This window comes from Schistocerca serialis, chromosome 1 (genome assembly GCF_023864345.2).
Source record: "Schistocerca serialis cubense isolate TAMUIC-IGC-003099 chromosome 1, iqSchSeri2.2, whole genome shotgun sequence".
Taxonomy (NCBI): Eukaryota; Metazoa; Arthropoda; class Insecta; order Orthoptera; family Acrididae; genus Schistocerca; species Schistocerca serialis.
This window is the reverse complement of record NC_064638.1, coordinates 661173103-661199829: the sequence shown is the minus strand read 5'-3', so window position 1 is coordinate 661199829 and position 26727 is coordinate 661173103. Positions and strand designations below refer to the sequence as shown.

Below are 26727 nucleotides of genomic sequence, written 5' to 3'. Positions count from 1 at the left end.
GATCGAGAAACGACGAGGAACTGTGGGGCAGGCGGTAGTACTTTAGTCACTGATGGCTGGTCACGTTTCCGTTTTTGGGCAGAAGTCGAGACAGATGGAGTGAAATCCATTGCGGAGGAATCCCCCATGATTGCCAGCGTCTCCGATGGCGCGCTCCTTCCTTGTGGGGACCCTCTCAGAGGGCACTCCCGCCTTAGGTGAATGTTTACACCTCAGGTCACACCTCCCGAGAACCAGATGGAGGGACCAATCGGCATGGTCAGAAGGTATCAGCTCAGGCAATCACCCCTCCCCGGGCCTGGCCTTTACCAGGGGGTACGCGCGTGCCTTACATGTCTACCCAGGGCGGGGAATTACGCGTTACCCCGTCACCGGCTACGCGTGCGAACGCGTGGGTCGGCCTTCAGGCACGCACAGGGAGGAAGGAAGAAGAGAAAAAGGAGGAGAGAAAGGGAGAGAGAGGACTGACTGTCTCAAACGCCGAGGCGGAGACCAGAGAAGGCAAGGAGAAGAAGGTAATGAGAAGGCAAGGAGAAGAAGGTAATGAGAAGGCAAGGAGAAGAAGGCAATTGAAGGCAAGGAGAAGAAGGCAATGAGAAGGCAAGGAGAAGAAGGCAATGAGAAGGCAAGGAGAAGAAGGCAATGAGAAGGCAAGGAGAAGAAGGCAATGAGAAGGCAAGGAGAAGAAGGCAATGAGAAGGCAAGGAGAAGAAGGCAATGAGAAGGCAAGGAGAAGAAGGCAATGAGAAGGCAAGGAGAAGAAGGCAATGAGAAGGCAAGGAGAAGAAGGCACGGAAACAGTAAGGAAGACATTGAGGTGGAAAAGAGCAAAGAAAGGAACCAACCAAAGGAAGGAAGAAACGAGAAGGGAAAAAGCAAAATGACCGCAAATAGAGGTCGTGGAACCGTCCGTCTCCGGACGCAGGCGCTAACGACCCCCTTGAGGGGGTGGGACTCCTTTTAGTCGCCTCTTACGACAGGCAGGAATACCTCGGGCCTATTCTAATCCCCGGACCCGCAGGGGGGAGTAAGCTCATATGAATACAAGCAGGTACAGAGAAGAGACACATAAAGTTATGAGTAGGATGACGTACCTTCACATACGAGGTATGGAATGAATGGAATTTGTGTATCCAGGAAGGGGGACCTAATCCTGTGGCCAGGAAAAAGAAAAATGTGTATATAGGGACACAATCACTATGACAAATGTTGTACGAGATGTGAGACATCTTTCTGGGGAAAGGTGTGTTATATGAATATAGTTTCTATAGAGGTAGAACCCTAAAGATTTTGGGGCTTAGTCCAAATTTATGTATGTAATTTATGTATGTAATTTATCCAATTACACTGAATTAAGTTTATGGTTGATGACGTGCCAACATCCAAATTAAAGCCAAAATTTATTGTGAATATCCATCATCACATAAGTTGGCATTGATTTGGATAACCTAATATAAGTTTGTAATAAGTATTTTAATGTCAATAAAAAATAACAATGATATACTGTTAAGTCAGATTGCTGACATAAATGGAGTAGAGGAACAATTGGGAAACACAATGAAAGAAAACTAGGCCTCACATATGGGTTCACAATAAGGTAGGAGTAAGCTCATATGAATACAAGCAGGTACAGAGAAGAGACACATAAAGTTATGAGTAGGATGACGTACCTTCACATACGAGGTATGGAATGAATGGAATTTGTGTATCCAGGAAGGGGGACCTAATCCTGTGGCCAGGAAAAAGAAAAATATGTATATAGGGACACAATCACTGTGACAAATGTTGTACGAGATGTGAGACATCTTTCTGGGGAAAGGTGTGTTATATGAATATAGTTTCTATAGAGGTAGAACCCTAAAGATTTTGGGGCTTAGTCCAAATTTATGTACTACAGGAATGTACCCGAGCTCAGTGGTCTAATATTTATACTAAATTAAGAAATTATTAAGATGAGATAAATGTCAGAGTTTTGCATGCTGGCTATAAACAAAGTTTACAAGAGGGAAGAATTGTATGTACAAAATTCAAAAGTTACTGGACACTCAAAATTTAACTCCATATAGTGATCAAACGAGATAAAATTGTTATACTTTAATATAATGTTATCTGATACCCATGTGGGGACAATTATAGCTGTAGTTGGATATTTACTGTTATTTTTACAATGAGACACAATGAGTGTAATACATTTTTGTTTCAGTTTGGCATTCAGTATGATTTATTTTTGCTAGAAACATTTATTGGAATGTGTTCTCATATTCATTATTCAAAAAAACCTTTGAACAAACTATCAACTATGTATTCTGTTAGTTGGGGGAAAAGATTATACTTCTTTTTAACTACAGCAGAACTAATAAGCAGCATAGAATAGTAATGGCTCTTCAATATGCTGAAAACTGCCCTAGCAATATCTCTGCTTCAGAGATATTTAATCATAGACTGTTGAGCAAAAGTAATAATTTCTTCCCCCTCCCCAAAAAAAGAAAAATTTAAAAACAGCTTTAACTTGTATTTCACATACTCTAACATAATTGCTTGGCATATTATTGTTTAAATATTATTGCTACTTTCATGTATGTATGTGGCCTTTAAAACTGCAAAAAAAGTAGCATGAGGTATAACTTCCTCCACCTACAATTATGAAGAAAGTTGTGTGAGACAAATGGTGCTTTACTCATCACAATTTATTCATTGGCCAATTTATACACAGTCCAACCGCTTCGTTACTATCTGCACAGTAACTTTATTCATTAAAAAATAAATAAATAAAAAACAAAAATCATAACTAGTCATTTTTGGCACTGCAATAGTCTTACAAAAAAAAGGAGGAAGGAAGGAAGGAAGAGGAGGAGGAGGAGGAAGGAAGGAAGGAAGAGGAAGGAAGGGAGACTTTTCCTCTTCAGCCGTTGCCACCTATCATGCAACATCTCCTAATGTGATACTATCCAAGATTTTGTTAGTTGTACTCACTCGTCACATCTAATCTGATTATTAAAATACATTCCCTTCAATATCTTTCATGTTTTGAAAAGGAAGGAGATAATCTTGTGAATTGTCAAATTTCCAAATCAGGCTACAACTTCATACAGAAAATAAAAACAAGTATAGACTATTTTCTAAGGTACCTAGCAAGTGAAAAGGTGCACGTCATTTCCATTTTCAAGAAGGGTCATAGGACAGAGGCACATAATTATAGTCCTGTATCACTGACAATGAAACTGGAGAAACTCCAAAAAGGTACAAACTGAAGGAGATGGGGACTGGATAGACAGAAAGCACCAAAGATTGTAGGGAGTTTCAGAGAGAGTATTAGGGAATGATTGACAAGAACAGGGGAAAGAAATACAGTAGAAGAAGAATGGGTAGCTTTGAGATATGAAACAGTGAAAGCAGCAGATGATCAAGTAGATAAAAAGACAAGGCTAGTAGAAATCCTTGGGTAACAGAAGAGATATTGAATTTAATTGATGAAAGGAGAAAATATAAAAATGCAGTAAATGAAGCAGGCGAAAAGGAATACAAACGCCTCAAAAATGAAATTGACAGGAAGTGCAAAATGGCTAAGCAGGGATGGCTAGAGGACAAATATAAGGATGTAGAAGCATGTATCACTAGGGGTAAGATAGATACTGCCTACAGGAAAATTAGAAGGACCTTTGGAGAAAAGAGAACCACTTGCATGAATATCAAGAGCTCAGATGGAAACCCAGTTCTAAGCAAAGAAGGGAAAGCAGAAAGGTGGATGGAGTATGTAGAGTGTCTCTACAAGGGCGATGTACGTGAAGGCAATATTATGGAAATGGAAGAGGACATAGATGAAGATCAAATGGGAGATATAATACTGCGTGAAGAGTTTGAGAGAGCACTCAAAGACCTAAGTTGAAACAAGGCCCCAGGAATAGACAACATCCCATTAGAACTACTGATACCCTTGTGAGAGCCAGGCATGACGAAACTCTTCCATCTGGTGAGCAAGATGTGTGAGATATGTGAAATACCCTCAGACTTCAAGAAGAATATAATAATTCCAGTTGCAAAGAAACCAAGTGCTGACAGATGTGACAATTACCAAACTATCAGTTTAATAAGCCATGGCTGCAAAATACTAACATGAAGTCTTTACAGATGAATGGAAAAACTGGTAGAAGCTAACAGCGGGGAAGATCAGTTTGGATTCTGTAAAAATGTTGGAACACTGAGGCAATACTGACCCTAAGACTTATCTTAGAAGATAGGTCAAGTACAGGCAACTTATGTTTATAGCATTTGTAGCCTTAGAGAACGCTTTTGCCAACGTTGACTGGAATACTCTCTTTCAAAGTCTACAGGTGGCAGGGGTAAAATACAGAGAGCAAAAGGCTATTTGAAAATTGTACAGAAAATAGATGTCAGTTATTAGAGTCGAGGGACACGAAAGGGAAGCAATGGTTGAGAAGGGAGTGACACAGGGTTGCAGCCTATCTCTGATGTTATTCAATCTGTATATTGAGCAAGTAGTAAAGGAAACAAAAGAAAAATTTGGAGTAGGAATTAAAATCCATGAAGAAGAAATAAAAACTCTGAGGTTTGCCAATGACATTGTAATTCTGCCAGAAACAGCAAAGGACCTGGAAGAGCAGCTGAATGGAATGGACAGTGTCTTGAGAGGAGGATATACAATGAACATAAATAAAAGCAAAAGAAGGATAATGGAATGTAGTCAAATTAAACCAGGTGATGCAGAGGGTATTTGATTAGGAAATTAGACACCTAAAGTAGTAAATGATTTTAGCTATTTGGCAAGCAAAATAACTGACGAGGGCCAAAGCAGAGTGTATATAAAATGAAGACTGGCTGTGGCAAGGAAAGTGTTTCTGAAGAAGAGAAATTTATTAACATCGAGTATAGTATTAGGAAATATTTTCTGAAAATGGAAGTGAAACATGGACGATAAATCGTTTGGACAAGAGAATAAAAAACCAGTTGTTCTGACCCAGGTTTCCAGCCTCCTAATTGTCAGCTGTAGCTACCTCATCATCCTTGTAAGATCAGAGGAAGAGTAGAAAATTGAAAAATCATCCACCAACAAAGAGCATTTGACAGGGCTTCTAACTGCGGAGGAAATGCCATTGATAGTGATGGCAAACAATGTGACACTGAGAACACTGCCTCAGGGGACCACATTATCTTGAACATAGCAGTCAGACAAGGCATTGCCAACATATCAAAAATGCTGGTCCTCAAGAAATGATTGGATAAGAAGTGGCAGACATCCATGTAGTCCCCATTCCTGAAGTTAGCAAAGGATGTTGTACCTCTGAGTAGTGTCACATGCTTTTTTTTTTAGGTCAAAAACACACAAACCAAATGGTTTTGGTGTAGGAAGGACTACTGTATCGCTGTCTCCAGTAGAATTAAATTGTTAAGGGTGGAACTGTAGTGACTGAAACCACACTGGGAGCGGCTTGGGTGACCTCTGGATTCGAGCAGCCAGACGAGGCAGAGGTTGAGATTGAGATTGAGCATGCGTTCAAGAGTCTTCCCCATACAACAGATAAGGCCTACACTCCAGGAAATGTTCGGGGCTCTATGGTCCTTGCCTAGTTTCCTGAATGGAATTAATATTGCCTCCTTCCAAGTCGTGTGGTACTGTCCATCAAACCAGATCTGACAAACAGGAGAGGATCTGCCCTATCACTCCAGGGCATAGGTGACAAAGCAAGACACGATGGATCTCAAACTCCTGGAGCAGTGTCTGTGGTGGCAGACAAAGCTGATTCCAGTTCCCACATGGAGAACAGAAGGTTCTAGACATCCTTATTATGTGAGAAGAAATTGAGCTTCCTCATATCCGCAGTCCTATGGAACCCCTGAAAAGCAGGAGCTTGTCTGGATGACTTAGTGACAGTAGAAAAGTATTCAGCTAAAACCTGAGCCATGTCTTCTGGCATATCCAACAAGGCCCCATTACTTGATAAGGTTGTAATGGGAAAGGTACTGCCCTTGCCTGAAATCCATCTTATTGAGTCCCAAACTTGCGCAATGGAAGTGGACCGATTAATGGAAGTCGTGAATTCCTTTCAGGAAGCCTTCTTCCATTCTTTTATCACTCGCCTCACATGTGCTCTTGCAGATCTGAAGGCATGAAGGTCTTCTGTAATTGCACGGTGTTTGAAGTTCCACAAAGCTGTTCGTCTGGCCCTGATTGCCAATCGACAGTCGTCATTCCACCTACGTACAGGCTATCATTTCAGGTGGTTACTAAACTGCAGAAGCCCATTAGATCTCAAAAGTGATATGGACCATGATCTCCTGTGCACAATCCTTTTGTTCAAAAATAGCCTGTCGACTGCACTGCACCAAATTTGCCCTTTGTATCAACAACCTTCGTGGTCTCCTGTCAGCCACCATCCAAGTTAGAAGACGGATCCACACCGGGAAGTGGTCTCTAGAATGTAACTCTGTAGCCACTTCCAAGTGAACAGAGTCTGAAATAGCTAGGGAACAAAAACAAGGTCAATGGCTCAAAAAGACCCTGTAGCTGTGGAAAAGTGTGTCATCTGACCTGTGTTCAGAAGGAAAATATTCTCAGACTGGACAAGTCGCTCGATCATCCAACCCCTATAGCAAGTGGTAGCCGAGCCCCACAGCACACTGTGTGCACTGAAGTCCCCCACAAGGAGGAATGGGCATCGGAGTGCCCCAAAGTATTCTGTATTCACAAGAATACTTCTGCTGCATCTGCAGCATCATTAGGTGGAAGATACAAAGAAAACACAGTAATGGTAAAGAGTGCTAGAACTTTCACAGCAATTGCTTGTAAGGTCGTGGTAAGAGGGACAGGAGACGAGTGGCCTCTGTCATCAATGGAAACAGGCACTCCACCTTTAGCCCTGTCTCCAGTAATATCGTCCTTCCTGTAGGGGTGGTAACCCTATAATGCAGGTGTGTTGGTGACTTTAAAATGTGTTTCTTGTAAGCAGATGCAGAACAGTTTCTCCAGGACCAAGAGTTTTAAATCTTCCAAATGTGAGTGATATCCATTTAAATTCTACTGCAACACAGAAGTCCCTTGGACTTGTTTAGTGATGGTTGGTCTTTTATTTCTCCCTCAGAGGCGATGATTTACCACGGATGTCAGGGGGAATGTTAGCTGGAGCTTACTCCCCATAAGAGAGGAAAAGAGCTCGCTGATCCGAAGGTTTAACTACCATTTTCTTCGACTTGGAACTACTTTTCAAAGGACTTTTTCTTTACTTATGAGAGGAATTGGTTCTTTGGGTTGAGAAGATGGCTTAGTAGGCTTCCGATGGTGGGCAGCGGTATGCGGCTTAGGCAATAAGCCCATCGCTGACGGCTTCAGAATGACTTCTGTTTCAAGTGTACTGTTTCCCTCACAGGTTCACTGATGAGTGTGTGTGCTCGTATTTGAATCTGTGGTATGAGTTTGTGTGGAGACATCACACTTAGCGACTGGCATCTTAAGAGCTGATGCAAAAGTAATAGCAAAACCCAGAGGTTACATACCATATGGTAAGTGTCTCTTGGCTTTCAACTCCTGAATTTTCTTTTCCTGGTTGTAAACCTCACACTTTCTGCTCCACATTGGGTGATCCCAGAGCAGTTTATACATTTCGGAGGAAGTGTACAGGAATTGCCAGATTCATGAGCTGAGCCTCTACAATTGCCACACGTAGGCCTGCCATTGCATCCCATAGTGCTATGGCCAAATCTGACATTTGAAACATTACATTGGGTTAGGAAAAAACTGGTGAGCCTTAAGATGGATATAGCCTGCAAGGATGTGTTCAGGTAATTCTGGAGTACTAAACATTAGAATAAATGTTGAAGATTTTTACAATTTGCCATTGACTCTCCTCATATAGTTCTGCACTTCTACGACACACAAATTTTTCTATTCTCCAAGGGGTCCACCTCCATTATCTCAGAAAAGGTAACCACGCCCTAACTAAAGTTAAGGGTGTTATGCAACTCAGCCTCGACTGGGTAGTCACCTAAGGCCTTACATCCCAGAAGCTTAGATACTAGGTTTGAATTAGCAGTTTCAACTTGAAGTGTTCCACTGAAAAATCGTTTGATGCTTTTTAGGGACCCAGCAATACCTTCCAAAGCCTTGTGACTACAGAAAGGGGAGACCTTCTCCAAGTTTCCACCTGTTCTCTTGATTATAATGAAAGTGTTATCCCACACTAATGCCCTGTTACTACGATTATGAGACTTCTCCTTGGGAGGACTGATCAATCAAGCTCTCTTCGATGAGTGGGTGTAGGTACTACCTGGTGGTACACCCATCCCATCAGGAGTAATAGTTTGATGAGACCATGCCATAGGGATCCCATGAGATGCTAGGGAAACAACAATCAATCCTGGCAGAGCCCTGCATGCCTAAGCAAGCCTTGTATTACTGGGGAGTGGCAGGTACCCCAGAAGTTGCCCACTACAGACTGTTTTACCTCAACAGCCATTCACCTCATCAGCATGTAGCACATGTTGAGGTTGAGGGTTTTTTTTTAATATAGGTGTGTACCTTCCTCATGGTCCAGGCAGTGAAGCCAAGGCCCTCATTCTCCGAAACACACAACATTCCACCACTGTGCTGCACAGTGTTCACTGAAGCATGCACGGAGCTTACAGTACCAGAGGAATTGCGGAGCTTACCAGTCCCAAGCTCAGGAACCCAGGGTTGCCTAGCCCGTACCCAGCAATCAAGTGCTAAGCCCCTGAGGGGGCAATGACTTGGATCCTCATGTTTAAATGCACATACTCGCAAAAGAATTTGGAGTCTCATAGGGGTGATCTTTTCAAGAGCCAGACTGAACAATATTTGTAACCCGTAAATTTCTCTGCCTCAGCATTCCACAAAAACTCTATGTGACTTTGTTCCAGAGATTCACTGTGTCTTTTGAATCAGTGAGGCAAACCCTTAACTAGGCTGACGAGTTTCTTAGGTATTTCAGACTTGGTTAGGCAGTTCATCGGGTTCTCCCAGTGGAATTTGTCATACGCCTTCTTAAAATCTAAGGAGAGCATATGAAGGACTTCACCATACTCCCACATCTTCTCAGTGAGCTATTGCAGCACATATATCTTGTCCACTGTTGAATGGTCTTTTCTGAAACCCCCGATATTCACTAATAACTTCTCTTGCACATGACTTGATTCTATCCAGTGTACAGTAAGACAGGATCTTACAGTATACATTCAGGAAGGCAATTCCTCTGTAGCTGGTGCAGTCCATATTATCATGTTTCTTGTGTATAGGTCAGGTGACCACTGTCTTCAATCTTTGGGGATCTTATCCACAATCCAAATCCTATTGATTGGTTGGGGAATTGTCTTTTTGAGCCCCTCTCCTAAAGCTTGAATGACTTCCACCTAGATTTCATCTACTCCTGGAATTTTGTTCTTCTTCAGCCTTATTATATGATTCTTTATTTCCTCCAGCATAGGTGGTGTATAGTCTAAGTTTACACATGTAGGGGGTGGGATTCAAGAAGATCTCTAAGTACACCACAGCTGCCTTAAAGTACTGTCTCCATCTCTCAGAAATGGTGAACTCATTAGTCTCCTTGACAAACTCCTGGAGACTCTGATATCACTTCTTAAAGAAGTTAACTTCATGGTAAATTTTTCAACACTCTTTTCTCGAGAAATCTTGTTGAGCCTACTCTATCATTTCTTTGGCGTATCTTCTTTTGCTATCACCCATTGTTAGATATCTTTTTATTGGTTTATTGGTTAAGTAATTCAGAATTGCATACCGTTCATGAATTTATTTGTTATTTGTGCATGAACTGGTTTGGATGGACACAGCATATCTGCAAGTTGAGACAACAGCAACAGTTTTACTGTGCTTCATGGTATCTGCTGGTTCGGCACCTTATTCTGTGCTGCAGGGTTCTTGCTTTGAGATTCTCCACATGCCATAGAACAGGAATACTGTGACAATGAGCCTCGCATCAAGGAATAAAATCATGTTTAGTTTGAGAGTTTTGTAGAGAGCAACAATGACTGAACATCTTACATCATAATCGAGTTTAGTTTGAGAGTTTTGCACAGAGTGACAATGACTGAACATCTTACAGCATAAATGTCAGGTTGTGACGGAACGAGGTCGGATCTCTTTATTTCCTCTCTTGTTTTGCTATCTGCCTCCTTAAATTCATTTTTTCCATTTGTGACTAACTGCCATTAACATACATGAGTATAATCTGCATTTTCGTAAAAGAGAAAGGTTGACCCTCAGTCTTTAGAAATATAGCACCAGATCTAATTTTGTTCTTAGTTTAGTGTATGTAATTAATCTCCTAATTAATTTGACCATTCCTAGTTAATATATTTTGTTATAGCATGAAATCAGCAATTGTTCCGTGTCTTAGATTCTATTGTTGACTTATAAACAAATATAAATTCTGTACTAATTATAAACATTTGGCTCTATTCAAGAACATGTTAGCAAAGCCAGCCCTTATTTAATTACAAAATAATTACCAGATTTGTCAAAAGCATTGTTTGTGTAAGTATATCTGTTAATTTCATGATTTAAACAAATAATTTGGCCTAACCCTTGTAGTAGAAGAAACTGTTAAAAAGAAGGAATTTTTCTATATATTCAGTTAATTGACTGAGTTATGTTATAATTGTAATTTCTGTAACTTAAACGTTGAACAATGTATAGTTTCAGTAGCTATTATTGTGAGGATATATAAAGGCCCAATTTTTCGTTCCGAGTCAGTTAGTCCATGACCGATTTTCCAGTCGATTTTCCAACGAGAAACCTGTATTGGTTAGATCAACAACAATGCATCAAATTAATCATGAAATAAGTGTACCACAAATAGGACGTGTGTTAGAACAATGAAAGTGTCTGCTCAATAGTGTCACATGTACCGTATAATTTTGCAAGAACTGTGTGGTTAGGTTTTTACTGCTCACAGATGTTAAATGGTAAACTATTTTAGCAGTGTGCTGACATTTGACAGCAAACTATTAATGAGGCTTATCAAAAGTTAACCAATAGTGAACTGGGCATATTAACTGTGTAAAATTGGGGGGTTGTGAACAGTGAAAGTAAATAACGGTGAAATGCAATGTGCAACTGTCAGCTACATCATTTACAGTAGTCAGTGTTGAACTTCCACTCCCCATTTTTCAGCCAGTATAACAACGCATTACATTGACACCGAATACTATCAACGAGGAAATAAAGCAGGCGAATGTCACAAGGTATATGTATGTTTACACACTGAATGTGAAGTGATTCCCCATTGTAAATCAATGATCATTATATGCATATTTAAGAAGAAGAGCTCCTATCATTTAACAGATAGTTGTAATTCAAGAAACATTTCAGCTTCCAGCACAAGAGATATTGCAACGGAGAAGTAGTCCACTTTAGAGGAGAATAAAATGGTTTGAATGCTTAATCTAAACACATCACACCAGAAATACAACTGTGATTGTAATCTAAACATAATGTCTCACAGATGTTAAAACACTTCAAACGTTAGTTCAGCCTGTAGTGAAGTAAGAAGCCTGTGCGAAGTGGAGTTTTGCAGTTAGAAATGCAGTTAAAAATTTGTTTAGCATACCTAACCCCCTCACGCGTATACGATTACATTGCAACACAAGATATAAAAATGATTCCCACATATAATTTATATCTTTGTTGAAATTCAGTTTGGAGACTTACGTATCACTGCAAAAGGATTCCAAGGCATGGGAAGATGACGATTTTCATTTTCAGTTAGGGATGTTGGACAAATTAACATAATTGTAGGACTATATCATTGAATATAATCTGTTGTAGGATTACAGAACACGATTTATGTTATTTTTAATCATCATTTTACATGCAATTAGCAATTATAATAGCGTGCTTTGTTATTTCTATCCTTCTGCTAGTCATTACAGAGTTCAAAAATATTTTATTGTTGTTGTTATCTTTTGTCCAAAGACTACTTTAATGAAGCTCTTCCCGATACTCTATCCTGTGTAGGCCTCTTCATCTCTGAATAAATGGCTCCAAGCACTATGGGACTTAACATCTGAGGTCATCAACCCCTAGACTTAGAACTACTTAAACCTAACTAACCTAAGGACATCATACACATCCATGCCCGAGGCAGGATTTGAACCTGTGAGTGTAGCAGCAGCACAGTTCCAGACTGAAGCGCCTAGAACCGCTCGGCCACAGCGGCTGGCTCATCTCTGAATAACTTCTGCAACCTGCATCTAGCTGGACCTGCTTACTGTATTCATCTCTTAGCCTCTATCTATAATTTTTACCCCACACTTCCCCCCAATACTACATTTATTATTCCTTGACGTCTCAGAATGTGTCCTGTCAACCAACCCCTTCCTTTAATCAAGTTGTGTAACAAGTTTCTTTATTCCCCCAATTCTATTCAGTACCTCCTCATTAGTTATGCTATCTACATATCTAGTCTTCAGCATTCTTCTGTAGCATCACTTTTGTCTGAATTACTTAGCATCCACATTTCACTCCTGTACAAAGCTACATACCAGACAAATATACTCATGTTCACAAAAACAGAAGACCTGGAATGACTAGAGATAGGACGTTCATATTCACAGGACATGTACATTAGTATGTTCTCCAGAAATGAATAGCATTTCAGTCACCTCAGTTCAGTAAGTGTCTTGCTGCCTAGTAGGCACATGGTCTGCCAGGGGCCCTGGTAATTTGTTTCACGTATGATGGCATCGTCCTATATAAGGCACAATGATGTCCTGTGGTATAGCCATCCATGCTGCATTCACCTGCTTCCAATGTTCATCTGTTGTGACTGGCTTTGGATCACAGCACTGCACCCGTCGTTTCACCATATCTCATACATTTTTGATTGGCAACAACTCTGGTGATCTGGTGGGCCAGGGAAAAAGGCTGACATCCAGTGGCACCAAGAAGGCACATGGGGACGTGCATTGTCATGCTGAAAAATGGCATCTGGGGTGTTGTGAAGGGTTGCAACATGTCATTCACAGAGGCCACACTGGTCACAGTGCCCTGGACTATCACCGATTGTGATTTGTGGTTGTACCCAATAGCGCCCCACACCATAAGGCCTTGAGTTGGTGCTGTACATCTTGTGCGAATGCATTCATCATGATGCTGCTCCTCCTGTCTGTGGCAAACCAAAATGCAGCCATCATTTTCAAACAAACAGAACCTGGATTTGTCTGGAAACACCATCTGACACCATTCCTGTCCCCGGTGACGTTCCATACACCACTGCTGTCTAGCATCTTTCTGCACATTCATGAAAGGTAGGTGGAGAAGTGGTCAATGTGCTCGTAACCCATGCTATAATAAACAGCGACAGACTGTCACCCCTGATAGTGTACGATGGTTTACACTGTTCCACTGTTGTGCCAGAGATAAGGACTCAGATCTGTCGTGCAATGCCATTAGGATGAGATATGTCTTCTCGGAGGGTGAGCTGGATGGTGTGACCTGACCTATCTTGTCATGTCCTACAGCCTTCCATGAACCATTTTGCACACACCTGTTGCACTATCAAAACACTTTGTCCCACATGAGCAGCAGTTTCCCAGATGGATGCATCACATTCTCTCATGCAGAATAATGCGTCCTCTTTCAAACTCACCGATTTGACAATACAGTCATGCATACGTCTTCGAGGCATCTTGCATATCTGCTCAAGCCACACTGGTCCATTACCTTCAATTTACAGAGACAACAAGAGGCCCAGGCACATTATACCAGTAGGTGGTGTTGCACACCAATATCAATGTTGACCTCTAACTCGTGGGCTGAAATGGTTCAAATGCTAATCATTTCTGCAGAACATACTAATGTACGTGTCCTGTGAATATGAATGTCCTATCTCTACTCATTCTAGGTGTTCTTACTTTTTCTGAACATGAGTGTACCTTCAGAACAGACTTCCAAACACTTAAATTTATATTTGATGTTTGATTTCTCTTCTTCAGAAACATTTTTGGCCATACCCAATCTATATTTTATATCCTCTCTACTTTGGCTGTAATTAGTTATTTTGCTGCACAAATAGCAAAACTCACGAACTGCTTTTAGTGTCTCATTTCCTAATCTAATTCCCTCAACATCACCTGATTTAATCTCAGTATATTCTATTACCCTTATTTTGCTTTTGTTGTTGGTGATCTTAAATCCTTCTTTCATGACACTGTCCATTCCGTTCACCTGATCTTCCAAGTTCTTTGCTGCCTCTGACAGAATTATGCCATCATAGGCAAAGCTCAAAGGCTTTATTTCTTCTCCTTGAACTTTAATTGCTTCTCCCAATTTTTCTTCGGTCTCCTTTACTGCTTGCTCACTGTACTCATTGAATAACATCAAGGATAAATTGCAGGCCTGTTTCACCACCTCCTCAGCTACAGGTTCCTTTTCATGCCCTTTGATTCTCATAACTACTGTTTGGGTCCTGTACTAGTTGTAAATAACTTTCACTCACCTGTATTATATCCCTACAACTTCCATAATTTCAAATAGTGTGTTCTAGTTAACATTATCAAATGCTATAAGCAAAGATTTTCCTTTCTTCAACCTGTTTTACAAGTTATAAGATGAGTACTGACTCGTGTATTCATACATTCCTCCTGAACACACGCTGACCTCCACCAAGGGTGCCTTTTCCCAGTTTTTCTTTTCACAAATACACAATTCATATTAATATTTTGCAACTATGACTGTTTAAACATATAATTTGGTAATATTCACACCTGTCAGCCCTTGCTTTCTTTGGAACTGGGATTCTTACACTCTTCTTGAAGTCTGAGGGCATTTTGCGCATCTCACCCATCCTGCACACTAAGTGGAATAGTTTTGTCATGGCTGGCTCTCCCAAGGATATCAGTAGTTCTGGTTTTCATTTAGTTCTTTCAGCACTCTGTCAAATTCTTCTCACAGTATCACATCTCCCATCTCATCTTCGTCTACATCCTCTTCCCTTTCTATGATATTGCCTTCAAGTTCACTTCCCATGAATAGCTCACCTATATACTCTTTCTATGTAGGCTTTTCTTTGTTTCATTGTGGTAACACTTATTTGTTAAGGGCCAAATTGCTGTCATTTACAAATAAAGTCCTTTCCACGCCATTTCATTCAGTAATAAAAATATTTACTGGCAAAATCGTTATCTAGCAGCTGCACTGTTCTCAAAGATTTTATCTTAGTTTTGCAACATTCGATTTGTAATAATAAATTTATCTTAGCTGTTGAATGCTCGAGATCTCACAAACAAGGACTTCGGGAAAAAATAAGTTTCTCTGAAATGTTATCACTGAAAGCGTATTTATTGAAAAGAAGCTTGTTCCACAGTACTTATTATCTAGCACAAAAGATATACTTGTGAAACAATGTCTGATCAAATTTCATAAAAAACTCAAGTTACTGTTTCCTATAAACAATAGTGCATAGCAGTTGCTAATAAATAGCATACGGAAGAGCTGCTGCTCTTTGGTCAGCATTTCAACCTGATGATGGAGCCACGGAATTCTAGGATCATTGATATGAAACAAGGTATTGGGATTACATTATCAAAATAATCACAATATCAAAGATGATTACTTCCTCTCTAATGACTGGTTTGCCTATATCACAAAAGAGCAGTTTCACTGTATTTGAAAAACAGAATGCTAAGCTTCCTAGTACCACTCTGACAACTGAAATGTTATAGTAATATGGAAAGAAGAGGCACTGAGTCACAGATGAACACAATGAAAAAGAATGCTACATATATTCAGCTATCAGACTAAGTCCTCCCTGAATATATGTAGCATCCTTTTTCATTGTGCCTGTCTGTGACTCAACACCCCCTTTATGTGGTGAGTAGCAATCTATCCTTTCCATATTGTTGTTATTCCATTCTGAATTGTCTATTTTTAGAAGACTTGTAATTATAGCTAAAGCAACTAACAATCTTATACTAGGCACAAAAGTTACAACAATGAAACTTAGGAGCAGTAATATTTAGAAAGACTACGTGCAAGGAGACAGATCTGAACCTAATTTCACTCCACAATATCTGCAGTCAACACATCAAATAAATTTAAATTGGCTCATAAAATTTTTAAATACACTTCCTGGCCTCAGCAGCCGGAGACTGTGGCCGCGCGTGCGAGTATGTGTGTGTGTGTGTGTGTGTGTGTGTGTGTGTGTGTGTGTGTGTGTGTGTCAGCATCTCCACCATATGGTGAGTAGCAACTATCCTTTTCATAATACTGTTAAATATACTTAATATAGATATTTAAAATGATCACTCTTTAACAGTCACCATTAACTAGATTAACAGTATTTAATGTTCACAAAATATACATATAACCACATAAATAAACAGAAAATTTATTACATAGAGTAAACTGTCTTACTTTGCCTTTGGAAAAGTGTAATTGAAGTCACGCCATGATTCAACGAATTTCACATCTTTTAAACTTGGGTGAGGTTTCACTGATGTGAACAATGCCAGCTGTAACACACACAAAACTTTTTTCAGATTCAACATGACATGTAACAGTCAAATAATTACATTAGTGGAATCATCATCTGCTAAATAATGACATGCAAACTGCTAAATGACACATTTATCCCAAGCATGAAATACTGATGTATAGCAGTCCCTTTTTACAAGGTGAAAGAAAAAAAGAACATTTAATTACAAACTAAAACAGACCTAAGGAAGATTAGGGCTTAGCATCCTAGTCACAATGATGTTATCAGAGATTAAGCAGCACCACTGATTGGATATGGGTAGAAACTGAAATCAGCCTTGCCCTTTTCAAAGGAACCATCCCAGTATTTGTCTTCAGCAATTTAGTGAAGCCGTGAAAAATCTAGGTCTGGAGGGTGAACCGGAATTTAAACCCTACTACTTCTGTATTTGAATCCAGTGCCTTAACAACTGCTCCACTTTGATTAGTACTGAAACTGAATCATAGCTGTAGCATAAAAATATAAACTGTGATAGAAAGCAAGACCAATGCACTAAAATAGAATAATATTAATCTCTCATCTAACCAGGACATTTAATAAAGGCTAAAAATGTTTCCCATAAATATACATACACCATACAAGAATACATTGTCACTAAACTGAAAAACTGGAATTCAAGGTTGTACAAAGGGGAGATATTGAGTCTGTGCAGATCAATATGTGCAATCACAGTTCTGGTCAATAATGGAAATTTTGATATTTTAAATATATGATGTTGAAGATAACAAACCAATTACCCATTTAAAATTATATCTGAAAAGGTCAACTCACTTCTAATACACACTTGAAATATATACTTCCCATTGCCTTACAGACAATATTGCAAAATGAGTTGCAGTTAATTTTTCACAGGTTATGAAGCCATGAATTACTGTTGACATCAAAATAATCAATTACAGAAAAAGAGGGTTATACACTGAATTACAAGCTTCAAACAATCAAGAAAAAATCAATATATACAAAAACTCCTTTAAAGTTCTAAACAAACTGACTGAAAAAGTAACACACACACACACACACACACACACACACACACACACACACACACACACACACACACACACACACAATAACACATTCATTTGATGGGCAAAAGTAAGAAGTGGGCAACCAAATTCAGAAGTATATGGAATGCAATGACAATGAGAAGTGATATAGGCATGGATGATAATCAGGGATTGTAGAGATTTTTAATGAACATTTGTAGCTGTAGTGTTTCATACACAATACAAATGAGCAGTCATGTTGAGCCATTTTTTAATTTTCTGAAATTGTTTTCTCTTTAGTTGGTAAATTTTATTATTACTTCATTTGTGCTGTCCTGTTCCATTTTGCAGTAATAAAAATTCTACTCTCTGATATCGTATATGATTTCAATCTCATAGGGGTTGGAAAACTATAAATGTGAGAAGTTTGTGTGTAATTTCAGTCACTGTGCTAAAGGACACAATGCTATAATTTTAATTTAACTGATGTCGAATAGTTCAGCACAAATGCAGTAATTAAAATTGTCCAGCCTGAAGATAGTGATTTCTCTCCAGAAATCATTGTGTGACTAGTAAGATGGTTGTATTGTGTACAAAATTTATAAAGTTACAGGCCTGCCTATTACAGTTACGTTTAAGGTAGGATGCAGGTTGACTCTTGCGAAGGCAATAGATATTCTTAAAGAACTATTTTCCACTTTCTGTCATAAAATTATTGTTTTTCCTTGATGAGAATCCTGACAGTAATTCTCTTGCCAACTGTAAATGGAATGTTAGCTACTCTCGATTTCCCGTGACTGTGTGCATGCGTAATAAATGCATCAACCAGAAAAAAAATTCTGTACCATCATTTTAGCAATTGCCATCCACCTTCATACCATTCTCGTTTCTGGTCAAAGAGATCCCCACCACCCATTACACTGTTGTACAAACTTATGGCACTTGGACAGCAATGCTACATATGGAACAACCTCTTTTGTTTCTGGAAATGAATGTTACACCCGTGGGAGATGTTGCTGTAGACAAAACTGTAATTGTTCTTGTGTCTTGCCACCTTATCACAATGGCTGAGTCTTTTATCTGCACCTTGAACTCACCTTGTGAAAGTCTGTCATTTTTCTTCATCATTTCTGTAAGACCTTTTCTGTTGACTCTGACAGTACCAACAGAATATATTCCACTATCCAGAAGTGTTTTCATTATGGTATACGAAGTGAAATAGTTGTCAAATGCGACAATAAATCTACTGTTTTTCAAAGACGAACACAATGCAAGTACAGCCCTATCACCAAGAGGAATATTAGCAATATTGTCTTCCTCTTTTCCACACTAGATCTGGAACTTCAGTAGATAGCCTGTCTTAGCATCAGCCAGGCGCCAGACCTTGAAACATCTTTTTATAGGCTTCATGGGCATACATTGTTTTATGCTCAATCTTCCCTTGAAAGGTAACAAAGCTTCATCAATACATTACCTGCCTGAATGATTATATATATGCCTCTAAGAAGTTAACATTTAGGGCATCAGTCAAGGGCCTCACTTTATTTAGTTTCATATCCATGAGCACCCTTCCCCACTGCCTTCGAATTATCATTCAGATGAAGGTTTTCTAAAACTTTTTGAACTTTTTAAAGTCATCACTTTCGACACTGATTCAACATGCAGAAAGGTATCTGAACTCCAGTAATTCGATAAGTGTGGCGATTTGTGGATGTCCATAATGATAAGCAACCCGATAAATGCTTTTATTTCAGAGTGTGTCGTGTCCACCCAGTTCTTTGTTCTTACAGGTGTTTCAGAGCTCAGTTGAAAATTGTGTCAATCTTGGGATGCATACAAGTTTGTTTGTTCAACAATATTCTGAATGATATTTTCATTGAAGATCTCAAGAAAATACTCATATGGATGATTCATTTTAGAGAATGCTTTCTCTAATAGATTCTATGTCTAAACACTTAGGTAGTGTTTCATCCCAATCAGTTTCAGCACTCTCATCACTATCACTCAAAGCTGGAATTTTTTTGGACTCTGTGGGAGAACCTGCAAAGACTGAACACATTCCAAGGACTGAAACGTAGTCTCCTACTGAAGGCACTTGTTTCTGAAAAGTAGCAGGAGATTGTGGGTGGATGCTCAGTATATTACTGTCCTCATCTGTTGGAACATCGTCTGATTCAATGTCAGAAGCTGACTCATTTTCAGGAAGTGAGAAGAGATATTCTAGCACGTCTTCCTTTCTAGTAAAGTAATTCTGTAATGCGTAATACCAAAGCTAAGTGAATATGTGTAGTAACACATCAGTAAACAGACCTATTGTCTACACTAAAAGTTTGAAATTGTGGCAGACGTATGGCCAACTTGAGCCTTGGGAGCAAATATTCCCACATGTTTACAACATATTTTTGACATGTTAGAATTGACTGGAAAATTTCTTTCATGCCTCAACATGAAGAAAATTGCATAAAATATTGAATAAGTACTGTGGAGTTACTTACAAATGCCATTATCTGCAGATATACAAACAAAATCACGAAATTACATCAAACTGAGTCCACTTGCCAAGAGATTGAGCTTAGCAGACATATAATACTCTGTCAATTGTTGCCAGAGTGACTGCTGGTGGCAGCAGGAATTGTCATGTGTTTCTAATTCTAGTCTACAGATGGCAGCACCGGCTAAATGTGGAAATGTCAAATCCTTTGGCCCCTGGAGGACATTAAAGTATGAGGGAATATGTCTTCCCATTGCCCATGAAAGGGTTAATGCAGTAATGTAACAGGACACATTTCCCCGACAGAAGCAAATACGTTTACGTAAAACTTCTTCCCAAAAAAATTGGGCCTCCAAATATTGTGAGCTACACAGATCAGTATCACCTGTGATTGTATTTTCAGCAGTATTAAACAAATACTGCATGCTGCTGTGAAGTATCTCAACGGCTCACATTATTAATAAAATAGTCTCTGTTCTGCAAAAGAACATATTGACAGACTAGGGAAATTTCACATTTGTGGATCACATTCTACAAATCACTTACCAAGAAAGTTTTGCAATGAGTGTCTTCCGTGATGTAACTTAAGTCTTTGGTTGCAGTCTTCTGCACTGCTAATGGTTCAGCCACAGCCACTACCCTGTCACTTTGCTCTCCCTCACTAGCTGACACTGTCCTTTGTGATTTTCACTCTAATGACCATTTTCTGCATTTTCTTGCTAACAATCTGTCCACTGTTTTAAATAGCAATGACAATAAAGTGGAAAATGTTTTGAGACAGCACACAGGAGAGCAGCAGGAAGTTCTGCAGTGAATTTCATATCTCTCTCTCTCTCTCTCTCTCTCTCTCTCTCTCTCCTCACTTCTATTTCCTCAAATTCCAATGTTCAAGTGTACCCAACAGAATTACTCTTCTCCCTGACTCTGAGGGTGGAGTAGCAGTCCTGGATAGCCTGTACTTGCTTGTCTACTGAGTACAATTGCTAAACCAGTTGCCAGACAGTTGAAAAGTCAAAGCAGATGAGATACATTCAATCTATGATAGTCTTCATCTGCTCTAGTGCCATCAAGATCGCACAAACCTACAAAAGTGAATTGATTTGAGGAGTGAATCCTTAAGGACAGATTCAGGGAATATCACAGAACAACAAATGGATGATGATGTCGATACTGATTTCAGAGCACTCAAAACATGGATGTCAGGGCTCTCTCAAAAAGTGAACTAAACACTTAGTGTGGTTAAAGTCTCCTCATAAGCAATCTTCTGTTGACAATGGCCTATGGAAACATATTAGTGCGTTGGATGACTGTCTGAGAATATATTAAAATGGATAACAAAAATCATGTACAGAAACATGCACGTCTACAAGCATATTCTTGTCTTTTTCTCATATGTAAACAGAACTTTACAATATGGCCATAACAAAACATTAAATACAACAAAAATCAGCTGAAAAAGTTGCCAAAAGTTATTTCCAGGTACACATGTCTGGATGACCACTATTAAAAATAGGGAAAGTGCCAACCACTGTTAGAACAAGTGAATGCTAGGTACCAGTTCCATACACAGCTGTTAAAAGTGCTTGAATAAAAACTAGAGTCTCAGTTTAAATCAGCATCTTCACAACTATTCTGCAATTTACACTTAAGTGCTTAGTAGAGGGTTAACAGAACCTCTTTCAGGCTATTTCTCAACCATTACAATCTCTAATAGTGTGGGGGGAAAATGAACACTTAAATCTTTCAGTGAAAGATTATATTTCTCTTACTTTATTATGATTCTCTATTTTTCTTATATAGGTAGGAATCAACAAAATATCTTTGTATTCCGAGTTGATGACTGAAATTTTTTGAAGAGACCTTGCTGCAACACACCTGTGTATTAATTATTCCCATTCCAACTCGCTTTATCAAATCTGTGGCATTCTCTCCCCTACTTCACAATAACACTAAACAGGCTGCCCCTCTTTGAACTTTTAGGATGTCCTCTGGCGGTCCTGTATTATGATGATCCCAAAATGCACAGCAATGCTAACCATGATCCCTAGGCACATAGTTGACTCGACAGCCTTTTACATTATGTGATTTATTGTGTAACCAAAATATAATGGATTTTTTTAGTATTCATGTAGAGAATCTTAGTTTTTACTGCTTAAGGTCACCCACTACTGTTTGGACAGTAAATATAAAGATATATATTAAAAGAGAAATGGACACACAGTCAAAATTTCAAATCTGATTCATCTAATTGTGGATGGTTTAATCACTCAGTAACAAAAGGATAAACCAGCCACTCTGAGGTACATTAAAGTAAGCTACCCAATAATTTGGACTTGAGTAGAGACAGTGCATCCTCATGTATTCTGTCTTATATCACACTTCCTGTGGATGGCAGAGCGTTTAAACACAGGGTTGCCAATAGGTTTGAAATGTATCTCTTGTATGCACAGGCACAAGATCTCTCTTGTGCTAAAAGCTTCACTTTTCCCAAATGTATTCTTAAACCATTCACATTCCCTTACATTACAGCAGATATTAGTCAATGCTGGATTTTCTTTTATCCTCTCTCTCAATTTTTTGGTGACATGTTGGACAGAGAAAGCTTCATCAACAAATACATCCAAATCCATTTCAGATTTACCTTATATTAAGCTCATATCTGCTGGTTGCATGCCAGATTTCTTTGGATTTTGACTGGTTTTGGTGTGTAATTCACCTTTTGTTGTTGTTATGCAGACATTTGCATATCTGCATGTATATCCATACTTAACAAATCACTGTGAAGTGTATTCCAGAGAGTATTTCCTATTGTACCTGTTATTAGGGCTGCTTCCTATTCCAATTACATCAGTGCAGGAAGAATGATTGTTTAAACATCTCTATACAAGCTGTAATCATGTCCTCATGATTCCTACAGGAGCGATACCTAAGAGGTTGTTGTATATACTTAGATCAATCACTTAAATCTGGTTGTTGAAACTATGTAAGTAGCTTTCCTTGGGACAGTCTGCCTCTACCTACAACAATCTGCCAGTTCAGTTTCTTTAGCATCTCCATGATATTCTCTCATTGATCAAAGAAACTTGTCACCATTTGTGCTGCCCTTCTTTGTATAAAATCAATATATTTTGTTAACCAATGAAAAATCCAGGATGGAATGTAACGATATTATGAGAAGGAAAGTTGCTATTCACCTTATAGTGGAGATACTGAGTCACAGATAGGCACAACAAAAAGACTCTCAAAATTATAGCTTTCGGCCATTAGGGCCTTTGTCAACAATTTACAAACACACACACACACAAACACACACACACACACACACACACACACACACACACACACACAAGCAGTCTCAGGCAACCAGTTTCAGTTGCCTGAGGCCGCAGTCGTGTGTGTGAGTTGCATTTGCCTCAGTGAGTGAGTCTTTTTGTTGTGCCTATCTGTCACTCAGCAGCTCCGCTATATGGTGAGTAGCAACTTTCCTTCTCATAATAATAAACCTTGTTAATATTATTTGGCATGGATTACACATAGTCAAGCAAAATTCTAGGATGGGTCACACATTTTGTAAGCAATCTCCCTTGTAGACTGACTGCATTTCCCTAGTTTTCTACCAATGAACTGAAGTCTGTCAACTGCCTTACCAACAGCTGAGCCTGAGAGACCATTACATTTCATACGCCCACAAAATATTACACCTACATATGTGATTTGAACAATTCCAACTGTGGCTCACTGATACTCTAGTTAAAGGATACCACTCTTTTCCTTTATTTTGTGAAACACACAATGTCACATTTCTGAACCTTTAAATCTAGTTGCCAACCTTTCTACCACATTGAAATTTTATCAAGATCCAACAACATTTATGCAGATTTTTTTCAGACAGTACTCCATTATATATAACCACATCATAGTCATTAATATACAGGATGAACAGCAAGGATTGTAAAATGCTTTCTTGGGGCACACCTAAAGTTACTCCTACATCTGTGGATGACCCTTCATCCAATGTAATACATTGCATGCTCCCTGCCAAGAAATCCTCAATTCAGTCACAAATATCAATTGATACCACATATGATTGTACATTCAACAATAAGCATAGATGTGATACTGAGTCAAACAATTTTTGGATATCAAGAAATCGTGCATCTACCTGCCTACCTTGATTCATGACTTTCAGGATTCATGTGTGAAGAAGAGTATGCTGGTAATATAATTTAATTGGATAGATAAAAAAAATCTACACATCATGCGATGGCAGAACACACACATAAAAGACTGTTGTGACTGGCAAGCTCTCGGAGCCAGTGGCTCCTCCTTCAGGTTGAAGGGAAAGGAAGAAGGTTGAAGGAAAAGGACTGAAGAGGTCTAGGAAAAGGGGTAGATTTTGGGAAAGTCAGCCAGAACCATGGGTCAGGGCAAACTTACCATACGAGATGAGAAGCAAAGACTGCTTCTCATCCCGTATGGTAAGTCTCCCCTGACTTGAACTGGCAAATGTTATGAACTGTGATCATTCCACTGTACTGTGATATTTGCATGCAATAAGGAGGATTAAAAAATCAAGTGTAGTGGTATCACATGCTCTAAGCTAAAATCACAAAAATCAGCAGGTGGCCATATATGCATCTCTCTGCTTGGTAGTCATCAACTGACTCATGAACAACACTGACCATTCCTATCCTGTATCATTACTGGTGATGAGAAAGGGAAAGAAAGGGATGGTTGAGCCCAAACAAAGCAGCAATTCCCCATAAAAAGGCCTGAAAGCATCTACAAAAACTAATGTTATGCATCTGGTGAAGCAGCGATGGTGTCATGTACTACAAATTGCTCTGCCGAGGTGTAATCATCAGTGTTAATGTTTATTGTTAACATCTGAAATGTCTGGCAGATGCAGTCAGAGGACATTGACCAGGAACACTGCATGAAGTGACGCTACTCCTTGATAACCCCCGCTCACATTCTGCTAGACTGACAAAAAACACTACACATACCACACCCACCCTATTGTTGTCTGACCTTGCACCCTCAGATTTCCAACTTTTCCACTCTATCAAACAACATTAAAGAGACTTCCTTTACAGATGAAAATGCACTCCAAAAATGGCTCAAGTCCTTCACCTAAAAATCATGTGATTTCTACAGTTGCAAAATCAAAAACTTACCCCAGCGTTGACCGACTGCTGTAAACAGTCAGACAACTAAAGTCTCTATTACGTGTATCCATTGTGTTCATTAAACTTATGGATAAATGCTATGAACTTATGCACCAACCCATTAGAATGGTAATGTGGCACATGGAGTAGATGCATAAATAAACCCAGTTAGCAAACTAATGTACCACAACTGTGTATTCACAAAAAACTAAAACTTATCCTGGCAGAAACAAAAAAAAGAAAAACTGGCATTATCAAGCGTGCAATATCATAAGTGTTTCAAACTTACATCGCTATGTACTGAAAGCAGCGAGAGAACTTATGATGGAGAGGTCTCCTTAATTTTTTCCTTCTTCAGGGTTGCCACAAGTTTCCCCAAGTGAAACTCCCTGATACTTCCTTGATTTCCAGGCAAGTTTTAGCATTTTCCATAACAAATTTTGAGATCTCAAGGGTAAGTTAAGCTACGATACAAACAACAATAGTGCAAATGAGGAAATATCTAAAAAAAAAAAAAAAAAAATTGCAAGCAGATGGCATTTCCTGATGTGAGCAAAATATCTAAAAAAACACACTTACAAGCAGATAATGTTTCTTGATGTGAGCAAAAATCTATAAGTACTAACATCAACATTTTTTGTAATGAACTGTTTTTAGATGGAAAAGGCAAGCCAAATGATATATATGATTTTCATTAAAACCAATGACGTTATTTTATTTCAATAAAACGAAACACATTTGGTGACAAAAATATGCATTTCCTTGGAGTCACGAGGCAGATTTAAAATACTTTCACTGAGTTCAGAAATAACCACAGAAAAACATAGGCCTCTTGAAAGAAGTGTACAAGGTGGGGAAGAATTGTGTAAAGCAAAACTGTAGGTGACCACCAATAAAGTGTCGGTCTACTATGTTCATTATTGTCGGTTATTACCCACTGTTATATATCAACATTCCATCCTGGATTTTTTTTATGTATGTCTGGGTCCACGGATAAACCATGAAAATCTGTTGCATTACGCCACACACAAACAGACCCAGCCTGCAGGCAGATCAGTGAGACTAGATCTGAAGAGCAGGGCCTGCACATTAGTGGGAACTGAATGGCTTCAAATCAGCAGGCCCGATCTATTACAGATACCAGCAGAAACCGCCTGCGGATTTGGCCCATCGCGGAAATCTACTCGTGTCCCCAGCTATTCACGAGCCACAGACAACATGTTGTTGAAATGAGACCATGGTAATCAATCCATGCAACAGATAACTTGTTCAAATACTTGGAATCAATAATAATGAGGATAGGTAGTAACTCACCATAAAGATGATTGCTGAGTGGCAGACAGGGACATAGAAAAGAATCTCACTTTCACAACTAATTTTTTGGCCATAGCTTTTGTCAAAAAATGAGCACGCACACACATTCACACAATCACTGCTCACGCACACATGACCTCCATCTCTGGCCATTGCAGCTACAGTCTCTGCGAATTAGATCCAAACAAACCTCTCCTCATGCTGCCCTGCCTCATGTCGACAGCTGTTACTGGGGGGAGTGGTAGGAA

At 39.2% G+C, this 26727-nt stretch overlaps 1 protein-coding gene across 1 annotated transcript in view; it reads right to left on the bottom strand.

Annotated features, from left to right (window-relative positions):
• Positions 1–26727, bottom strand: part of LOC126479545 (cleft lip and palate transmembrane protein 1-like protein) — a 165184-nt gene that overhangs the window by 101513 nt on the left and 36944 nt on the right. The window contains exon 2 of the mRNA XM_050103793.1: positions 16400–16497. Within this exon, the coding sequence (XP_049959750.1) occupies positions 16400–16497 (98 nt within the window). The remainder of the gene's footprint in view (positions 1–16399; positions 16498–26727) is intronic.